The sequence below is a fragment of the Macaca fascicularis genome, chromosome 6 (assembly GCF_037993035.2).
Source record: "Macaca fascicularis isolate 582-1 chromosome 6, T2T-MFA8v1.1".
NCBI classification, from domain to species: Eukaryota; Metazoa; Chordata; class Mammalia; order Primates; family Cercopithecidae; genus Macaca; species Macaca fascicularis.
In genome coordinates this window covers 117,922,937-117,933,897 of record NC_088380.1, presented here as the reverse complement: position 1 = coordinate 117,933,897, position 10,961 = coordinate 117,922,937, and the positions used below count along the sequence as shown (strand labels likewise).

The following is a 10,961-nucleotide window of genomic DNA, read 5'->3' as shown; positions in this document are numbered from 1 at the left end:
GCTTCTTTGGGCATGTTCTGACATGTCTGAGTGAACTTACACAAAGTAACATTGGCCCTCAGGTCAAATTTCTACAATTAGTCTTCCAACACCCATTTTTTATAATGTCATGTACTCTTCAAGTTCCTGGAAAACACCCCCCAACCGCCCCCAAAATGTACATATTTAGTCATTGATTTGGGTTATCCAACCTGAATCCAAGAAGAAGCCACAGCTCTCACGTGGTCTGCCTCAGACTTTGGGCAGTTGAGACAGCCCATGACTGTTGTGTCCCGTCTGTAGGAAGTAGAAACTCACTGGTCAGTCACCACCATTGAAGAACACTAGCTCTACAACAGTAAATGGGCATGATTTTGATGAATTCTCTACAAACATTTTCTGTATGTACATTTATGCCCAGGCCAAACTTAATATGTTTACCTAAAAATATTGTAATATATCTTTGTATTAAGTAGTCAGTAGCACCATGTTGTCAGGTTTTAAAAATGAAGTGTTCACAGCTCCGTTTTCAGTGCTCTTCAATTAGAAGTTGGGAAGGTAGCCTATAATCTTGGTTATGCAAACTTAAAATATTTATACTTTGTCCTCCAAATCTTACATGCTCTTGTGTTTGGCTAAGGACTTGCAGCCTAAACTATTGGAGATTTAGGTTTCCTGTATGCAGTGCTGTTCCTTTAATCTAATCCTCTATGCTGCTATTGAGCTGCTTATATCCTTTTAGTCCAGAAAGATTTCAGCAACCCAGGAATAAAAATTTCTCCTTTAGGAAAGACTAGAAAACACATCCAGATAATGTCACATAAGCCTGAAAAGCCCAAGTAGGAAGTTTTCCTTTCTCAATGTCTGCTAACTGTAACCTCACAGTAATTCTACTTCTTAGCTTCTCTTCCATCATTCAAATGACAGTCAATCTTTGTCCCTATCTTCCTTCATTTTATTGTCTTCAGGAATAATGCCACCATTCACTAATCACAGGCATTATCTGAAATAAAGAGGCAAGACAACTAAACATACACACACTTTTAGTTGATTCTAAATGTCTCCCAAAACATGTTTCTTGAAGATGGATGTAAAAATACTGCTTGCAATAAATGATATCAAAAGGAATTTACAAAAGAGTATGTAAAGGGACAAAAGGGAGAGATGAAAAAGGACTTGACAGGAGCAGCTTGATGTTTGGAGAAACAAGTTCTGATGGTTTTAAATTTTGTTGTCTGAGACTTAGCTTCCTACAGGTTCTCTTTTGAAATCTAAACTTTCAGGTAGAATTCAATCAGAAATCCTGGGGGATTGCCTATTCAGGTCAAATAACTGAAAAGGTTGAAAAAATGATGTCAGCAATAACCTTGATTTGGTCCTCCACTGGCAACATTTTAGGAAGTACATGATTTTTTGGAGTCACGAGACTTTTTCAGAAATTGGAGTCTTGCAAAACTTGAAATTATCTATCATACTATCGTTTACTCTGTTTTGTCAGTGGGGACCTGGCCAATGCAGTTTTTCCTTTCAGTGACTGAGGCTTTGCGTTAACCTGGTGACTCCCAAAAATATCTTCGATGTGTTTGATGATTTTTATTTGGCTTAGAAGCACAGCAGATGAGCCAAGTATGTCAGGCTAGATGCTCTGAGGAAAGGCTGCACGTGTACCTACCCAGAATAAGAAAGAAGCAAGGAAGTATGTCTAATTCAATTTTGCACAAGATGAGATTCTGCTGCACACTGGCAACACTTCCCTGTGTATTTCAGCCTTTCACATTTAGTATTATTCCTTCACCTCTGCCTTTCATTTTTCCACTCTGTGATCAGGCCGGTTCTCAGCCAGATATGCCCCCTACTTATTCCCTACCTGCAAAGATTCACCCATCTTTCATATATAACCTGTGTTTCCATAAAGCTTTCCTTCATCATTCCTGGCAAAAGGGAGCTTTTTCCTCTTTCCATTCCTAGGGCTTATCCATTCCTTATTCCATTCCTAAATGTAGCATAGGTGGTATATGTACAGGTTTATCTGTAAGGTTGGCTTTTCTCTCCAACTACAAAGCTCACTCCTGGAGGATAGCATTGGATTTAATTCATCTTTGACTCCTCCATGGCATATAATAGTTTCTCAGTGCAAGTTTACTGGGAAAATGGTTCCTAGAGTGGGCTGCTCCTTGGGAAGCAGGAAATCACTTCCTTAAAGTGTGGTTAGGATGTAGGCCTAATATGCCCTGAACTATGTTGTTTTGTTTCTGGGAGAAACATTAGCTATTGGCTTTAGTCTATTCATTTCTAAAGTATTTGTCCATCAATGAGTGTCTTCAAACTGAGCAATCAAGAAGATGGACAGGGGGGAATGTGGAATCCTAATCTATATTTTGTTATCTTTCCCCTCTCTCATTCCAGTAAAGTCTCTGCTACACATAACCATGAAGACTAGCAGATGATTCATATATTTTATTCTGAGTTCTACAGTGAGTATATCCTAGTGGCTATATTATATTATTGACTGCTGCAGTAGTTTAAAGAAAACAGTATGTTATTTAGAGATAATTTTAGGTACTCCTAATAAGTTGATATTGCATTTTCTCAATATTTCATTTGTGACTTTTGGTTACAGATGTTGAAAGTCAAGTGGAAACACAAAGGTCATGAACACCTGTGTTTTTCTCCATATCTCAGTCACTAGCTTCCCTTAAGGTAGGTATTTTGGAATGATCAATTTCTCTGTGACAGAAATAGACCAAGACAAGGGCCCTTCTTGGATTTCTAAATATGTAAGGAAAGCAAAGGAAAGCATTTACTCCAGGCCCTCTCTTTTCAAAGAAATGAAATTTGTAACACTCAGGAAAGCGTGGGGATTAGAAAGTGGCTTTCTTACATAAAAGAGCTGACTGTTTGCGTATTCCCTGAGCTATTGATGAGAAAGTCATTGTCATATAATGCCACAAAATAAAACATATTTCCTAAAATGATTAATGAAAATTCAACTGATAGAAATTACTTCAGAATATTATGAGAGATTCAGAACCAAAGTGATCTTCTCATTTCTTAGCTTAGTAAGTAACAGCTGTAGATTGACTTAAATGTGAGCAAATGCCAGTGAAAGACGTCATTTACATAATTTTAAATGTAAGGATCAAATTTCTAAAACATGCTCAAAGTGCTAGAAATCTTTTTAATTCCACTCTCAACCAACTCAGTTCATACTCTAAATTTCCTTTTTTCAGGAGTGATTCAATTTTGAGTTTTTAGTTCTGTAGGAAAATTTCACTAAGTTGTATCTCCAGCACAATTACTGTTGTGAGAGCATCTGCAACATAAAACAAGATTTTCCTAACTTCCTAAGAAGCAAATGGGAATACAAACCTTAAGCTAAGGGGGAAAAAAAAATTGGAATATAGGAATCTGTATTCCTTCAGGTCACCAAAAAGGCATTGGGGTGCCATGAAAACCCAGGGTCATTGTTTTACTGTAAGGGGCCAGATAAACATTTTAGGCTTTGTGGTTCATATGGCCTCTGTTGAAAGTACTCAACTCTGCCTTGGCAACATAAAAGCAGCCACAAACAATATGTACATAAATGAGCATGCCTGTGTTCCAATAAAAATGGAGCTTTGGTAGATTTGCTCTGTGAATCATAGGTTGCTTAAGTTCTGAAAACTGTTTTTTGGAAATTCGAGTTCAGTTCTTGGGGAATTATGTGGAAATTACTCTTTAAAAAAATACGCACATAAGTTTTAATGTGTGTATCTCAAAGACGAGAGATAAAATGAATGACATTCAAACAAGTAAGAGCATAAATAACTAATTTGTTTACTAATAATCCCTTTTACTGATACCTTTAGTTTATTGGGCATAAGAAATTACTGAAACCCCAACTCAGCTGTACCCACTCACTAAACTCACATTTAAAAATGTTGAAGGAAACACAGCAACATCTGTTGGACATGGAATGGACTAGTATTACAATGTTTAGGCCTAACTACTTAATAAATGGACATGTTACAACATTCTTTTGGCTTATAGAGGACTTCTAAAATATTACTGAGACTTATGGGTAACATAAACAGAAAAACAATCATAAATTATGAATATGCTATTTGTTCTCTATACTGTTGCATATTAACTGTATTGTAGGCATATCAAATAGGTCAGGTTAAAAGGAGGCAGTATGAGACGATAGTGTTCAATTTATAATCATATATATCAAAAATGTATATATATATATATTTTTTTTTTTTGGATGGAGTTTCACTCTTGTTGCCCAGGCTGCAGTGCAGTGGTGCAATTTTGGCTCACTGCAACCTCTGCCTCCTGGCTTCAAGAGATTCTCCTGCCTCAGCCTCCTGAGTAGCTGAGGTTACAGGCGCGTGCCACCACGTCCAGCTAATTTTTGTATTAGGGGTTTCACCACGTTGGCCAGACTGGTCTCAAACTCCTGACCTCAGGTGATCCGCCCACCTCGGCCTCTCAAAGTGTTGGGATTACAGGCGTGAGCCATTATGCCCAGCCTATAGTTATACTTAATTGTACCTTTACAAAACAGATGAACTGCTCTACATCTATCAAGGAAAGGACAAACTTAGTAAATTTTTATCATTCACAAACTGTCAGAGTTGAGAGAGAGCTTAGGGAAAACACTAGCTTTCAAAAATTGGAATATAAAGTCTTGTATTTAAGTAGACTGAAATCTTTTAAATTGAAAATAAAGATTAATCAGAGTGAAAATTAAATGTCATTTTTGACACAGTGAATCACAAGCAAAGATTAAATGTGTATATTCTATATCCATGTGTTTTCCAGGTCAATCTTCAAAATGAGCTGAAAACAACTGTTTAGAATAGTGTAATTTTGCAGTCTTAGCATTGCTGTTTAGAGTTTCAAACAAAATTCTGGGCCACAAATACCCTGCATTTCTCCAGTCTGGGATGCTCCTGTCAGGGCTTTAGAGGACAAGCCTGATGGCCATAGGGATGGAACAAAACACTGATCTGGGATAAGGCATAGCAAACCAAGACAGGAAAGGAGCAACCCATTGGTGGAATCTCATTTTTCCATTATTGACCAATGACAATATACCAATATTCAAATTGTATCACTTTCAATCAGAGGATGAGAAGAGGTTTTCTCCCACTTGGCTCATTTGAGCTCAACCAGGTCAATGCCTGGAGTCTTCTCTAGAGCAATATCTGATTCCTTTAAAGGAGAGTAAGATGGTTCACTTTCTCGGCAAGGCTTCTATTTTGCCCTGGTGGACCTCTGATCCAGATGACAGGGAACAGACTGAGTTCTTGAAGTTAATATCACACAATCCAATTGTCTTGAGTACATCACAGAGCATTTATGAAAGTTGGAATTTTAAATAACCAAACATAAATTAATCAAGTTTGTTATTGCTCTCCAAGATAAGTATAGAAATGGCTAAGTTCTATGAGCTGAGATTATATTATTTGATCTCAGGTAATATCCACAAGGAGTAATAATGACAAAACTTGCTCTTAATATATTGGTCAAAATACAGAAAGAGGAAATGCTGAACTTGGTTACTGTGGGTGGCTGGCTGATTTCTCTCCAGTGGTCTCGCTCTTTTTTTTTTGCCAAGGAGCCAAAAATTCACCCTGAGTGTGTCAGGGGAATAAAAGCACTTTGGAAAATTTTATAGGAAATTATTGAGTACATTTCTGTTTATCATGTGGTTATGAATATTATAATACCAATAATGAAATAACATGTACATTTTTTTTTTAATGCAGACACACATAACATCTAACCATTAAACAGTGTTCAACCAGTAAATGCTCAACTACTAGCAATGACCCTGATCAGGAACACATCAGTGATGAACATAAGGAAATTAGAATATGGACTAATAGGCAGGAATTATAAGGAAATTACAAATCCTTTTACATAGGTTACTGTCTGGAAATTTTGCACCATCTAAAGTAAATCTAGACAACAAGACTGAATACTTTGCAATGACAAATAAGTGACATAATGGCACTATGATTGACTCTGCTATGTATATTTGTTAATTATACATTGAGTCAACCTTCATCAAGAAAATGCTACTGCTGATTCACTTTGTTGGCCTTTTTAAAAAAAATTTTTGCTTTGCAAAAACAATTCTAAAACAAAATAAATGACTTACTAAGTTTATCCTTTGCCTTTTCTGGCATTTACTTTTCTTTTTCCAACTTGAAATACAACCAGCTGCTTCTGTGCAATAAAAACTGATTTATGAAACACAATGGCTCCCTCCAAATCTTCAGCCTGTAGGCAACCCACTATCAGGTACCATGCATGTGAAACAGGACACAGGGATTGCTAAACATTCCGAATTACAAAATATGTTTAAAATACTATGAAATTGAAGTCACAGTAAAAATTGTTCCTTTCTTTTTAAGTCTTCCACTAAAAATGACTATAGAACCTTGAGGATTATTCTAAAATCAGTATGTAAAAAATTTTCAAAAGTCTTGTGTTAAATCCATGCGTAATGGCAGTGTTGATTAAACCCTTCTAAGGAAATCTAAAAATGCCAGCTAATGGTCATATTCCCATTTTGAGGATAACTGGCATGATATCACCATCATTACGCAATCTTCATCATGCAGATTTCGGATGGTTCAGTAGATTTCCAGAAAGACATATTGCCTGTGATACAAGGATGGCATGCAGCTTAATCCAGGCCTCAAAATCGGATTCTATGTGCAGTCCTTCCTGAATGAAGACACATGGTTGGCTGACAGTAGATTTTGGTAAGCAAGAATACTATTGGCATCATGGCAGTACTCAGGAGACTCTAGGCTGTAGTCAAGACTCCAGGGCCCATCAGGAATCAGAGGGATTAGTCAGGAGATAATTTAGTAATGCCCAGGAAAGTGTTGTTCTTTGAAGTCATGTTAGGAATCATTTCCCCTCTGAAGCACATGAATGGGCAGGAGTGGTCAATAAGCTTTTACTCAGTGTGTAACATTTCTGAAACACTTTCTTTTTGGCCTCCCACCAGCTCCTCAATGTGAAAACAGGCCACTTAAATCTAAGCATAGAACTTCAAGTGTCACTTTGCTTAAAATAAAAAGTATCTAGACCAGTGCTGTCTAATATGGTAGCCACTAGCCACATGTGACTATTGAGCACTTGATGTACCAAAGGCCTAACATACACTCCTGGTTTTGAAAACAGTATAAAAATAAAGAATTCAAAATATCTCATTAAATTTTAATATTACCTATATATTGATAGAATAATTTGGATGAATTGGATTAAAAATACTATAATTTCATCTATTTTTCTTAAAATGTGACTAATAGAAAATCTTAAATGACATGTGCTTGCATTATATTTATATTTATATAATGCACTTGTGGACAGTTAAGTTCTACAACCATATTATTCTAATTTTTACCTATTTATGTGTTCTGGGACAAGTGAAACTAGTTTGAGAAAAAAATACTGGATTCCAATTAGACTTTGTTAATGGGGGAAATAATTCAAGACTGTCCTTCATAGTTAAAAGAAAAAAACAACAAAACCTAGTTTATGCTATGTATCTGAACTTATCTCAAAATAAAAACCGATAATGTAACTTGATAATTGTTAGCTCTAAAATGCAAAATGTAATTTATTTTTTGCTGAAATTTTAATTATTTTGCTTTGTGACTATATTGCCAATTAGGAGTGATGTAATGAAGTATTTTGTTAAATTAAATCTCTGTCTACTATTATTTAGCTAAGTAATCTTTGAAATAGACAATACACTCCATTTTAACAAGCAATATAAACATTGACTGTTCTTTCAAAAATGTTAACATAAATATCTTAACTTAGGATGTATATATATGAAATCTTTGAATAATTTGACTGAAATGACCAACGTTTTTGAAAGTTTGACTTGTTTCCTACTGAAACAACGAAATTAGTCACTATATAGTCATTATCAGAATCTAATCTCTAACATGAGTCAAAATTTAAAACTCCCATTGATTTTTTAGAAATGTAGTTTATAGGTTTAAAAAGATAGAGGGAATTATCCTCAACTCTTGAGTACTCATGTCGAGGAGTGGTAATATGCGCTCATTTAAATGAGTAAATTCTAAGATACACATTGGCCAAGGTATTTGCAATGTTGTTTCTATAGTTCACAGGGCCAACGAATGCAGTCAGCCCTACCGTAGTGTGGGAATAATGTAACAACTGCCCTTGGAACAGTATGGGGGTGAGCAGGGAGGAATGATGTGTTCTGATCTTTCAGCTAAGTGCCACTTTCTAACAAGACCCCCTTCCCTCTCTTTGCTCTTCCAATACATACGTGTGTGTGTTCAGTCTCGTGGTAAAAAGTACAACAGGAAATTGATCCTCTTAAATGGAAATCTTAATGCTTAATAAAGAAGGCATTCTTAAAGGTTAAAAACAGTGAGCCCCTTATAATGGACAACATGGGAATTCTGAGACGGAATAATTAAACGAGGAAGGAAGGACAGAGGGAATAAGAAAAGTGCTCTCTACTAGATAGTACAAATAAAACAAAACAAAAAATAATCTTCTGAGCCCAGATGATGTGCCTCTTCAGGGCTCCGTATCAGTGACCTGTTAAGATTCTTAAACTATGAAAGATAAGAAGTCCTACCTTGTTTCCTTCCCATGAGAATAGTAGTAGAGGAAGATTTGTGATTGAAAAGAAGAAAGTCAACTGAGGTCCAACAGCCTCTACAACCTGGAGCTTTAATTTCATTGTCTAATTTAATAGTTTTGAGGGAGAGCCAACATAATTTAAGATCTCTTTTTTTAATAAGGAATTTTATGTGATAGCCATTTTTTATTGTCTTTAATTTGGTCTCTGAAAATAATTATTTTTTAAAATGAATTCTTTTTAAAATTAACCCACCAAAAATAGACACATAATTAATCTGATAAAATATTCATTTCAACTCAAACTAGAAATAAATTGGAGATACTTAGTGCAATTTCTATAAGGGGAAAGTGTTTCTATGAAAGTCAAGGAGAAATTATATTTATTCTGGGAAAAATCATAATAAAATACTAGGTCTAATGTTCCAGCTTTTTAAGAGACTGATTTGAAATCAGTATTTTTCTTTTTGTTTTTGTTTGTTTTTTAAGGTAAATAAATTGCATTGTGCTAAATTTCTTGGCAGGCACATTCTCAATACTACATTGTAAAATGTGGGTACTTTCATTCCAAATATGAGAAAAAGACATACTAGCTTTTCATAAAGAATTTTAGTTTGTAAGGGATATGTGTCGATAACCATCAATTGGATTTAAAAAAGAGCTTTGGTAAAGAATAATGTTTTCTTACTCTATTAAAGTCAATAATTAATAATCTTATAACAGAATATTATTCCTACTCTATTAAGACATTTTGGCAGTAACCTGTGAAATGGATTTTTGTAAATATTTGAACCTTGGTAATTATAGATTTTATGCATTAAAATGTTCTTATCTGTAAATTTGTATAAATTCATGAGTAAATACAATTTTATCTGGAAAATGAAAAGGAATCAATCTTATCTTCATCAGTTTAAGTACAGTCTTACCTTCTTTTCTTCCCTGTTTCTTTATTACGCCCTAAGCTTTGTCTATCAGAAAGTCATCTTATTGGAGAGCAGGTGAAGGAAAGAATGAAACTCAGCATGAGTTTGTAAATTACTTCCTCCAGGGTTGTAAAATGGCAGAATCTTAGAACATTTTGGTTATTATTAATATAGTATATATAAATAAGAATAAAATAAAGCATTCTGCACACACAAGCTTTAGGGACATATGGCTTCATGGCCTTTAAAGGATACTTCAATTTCTTACCATTGCAAGTAGATTTTTTTTTTTTTTTTGCATATATGTACAACTATATCTACAAGCATCTCCTTGTAAACAGTTTGAACACATCAATGATAAAAAGTAAAATGTTGTAAAACTTATGGGAACATGTCTTTTAGCACTGCCTAATATTAGCTAAGCAGTAGTTCAAAGGAATTACTGCCTTGTGAAGAAATCCAAAGGATGTAGGATGGCTAGGTTTTCAAAGCAAAAACAATTTGCTACTATTCACTTCAAATATGTGCCACTGGTTGCTGAAAATGTATGTTTTTAAGTGTTATGTTGTGTTTACTTGCAAAATTTAACTCATCGGTATTAGGTATCCATTACATGCCGTAGAAGACACTATTATTTTCATAAAGCAGTCACATGCATTGAAGTTAGATTTACCAACTGGTATATATGTATTTTTTTTGCACCTCAAAAACAGAATCACTATAGTACATATCATGCTTCCACACCTTCCTTGCTGAAGGACAAAGTACATAAAATGCCGGTGTTTGACTTCCAGATCTGAAGGAAGCTGGTTTAGTACTCTGGCAGGATCACATCTTGCTGTGGAACGTCAAAGCCCACAGCAGAGCTTCCTTGCCCTTCCCTGGGAGCTGCTACTTCCTCCACAGTCTTCAGCTTCTCCTCTGCTAGGCCCTTCTCTAGTTCCAGGTCAGCCACCTTTATCCCATCCTCCACTGCCTTGGGCACCATCCTGGGGGCCTCTTCAGCATTTATATCTGAACCTTTAACTTTCTCTAAGGCTTGCACCTTCATCAGCTCAGCCTGTGCCCCCTTAACTGCGGCTTGGGCCCCATCGCTTTGAATTTTCTCTCCTTCTGGAATAGCTTTCATGTCCTCGTTGCCGTCTTGGATTGGAGAAGGGTCTCGGCTAGCCTTGTGGCTCTCCTGGATGTTGCCATGGCTGCTGCTGGCACTTCCCAGCCGGGAAGAGGCCACCACAGCCTTCACCGCTGCCTGATTGGAAACAGAAGAGTGTCAAGTGTTACCTCTGCTTTAACACCCCAAATCAGAGCTCAACCCCAGCTTTGCATTTAGGGATTCTATTTTATAGGTTAGTTTTAAAGTTTTCAAAATACCTTATTCCTACATGTTTGCCAAAATAAAACTTGAAGAATGAACAGTAAAAC

At 35.8% G+C, this 10,961-nt stretch overlaps 1 protein-coding gene across 3 annotated transcripts in view; it reads right to left on the bottom strand.

Annotated features, from left to right (window-relative positions):
* Window positions 1–10,205: 10,205 nt before the first annotated feature.
* Window positions 10,206–10,961, bottom strand: part of CAMK4 (calcium/calmodulin dependent protein kinase IV) — a 255,400-nt gene continuing 254,644 nt past the window's right edge. For all 3 annotated transcript variants that reach the window (XM_005557500.5, XM_065546635.2, XM_073994032.1), the window contains one exon: window positions 10,206–10,788. In XM_005557500.5, coding sequence (XP_005557557.4) covers window positions 10,348–10,788 — 441 coding nt within the window. In that variant the 3' untranslated portion in view covers window positions 10,206–10,347. The remainder of the gene's footprint in view (window positions 10,789–10,961) is intronic.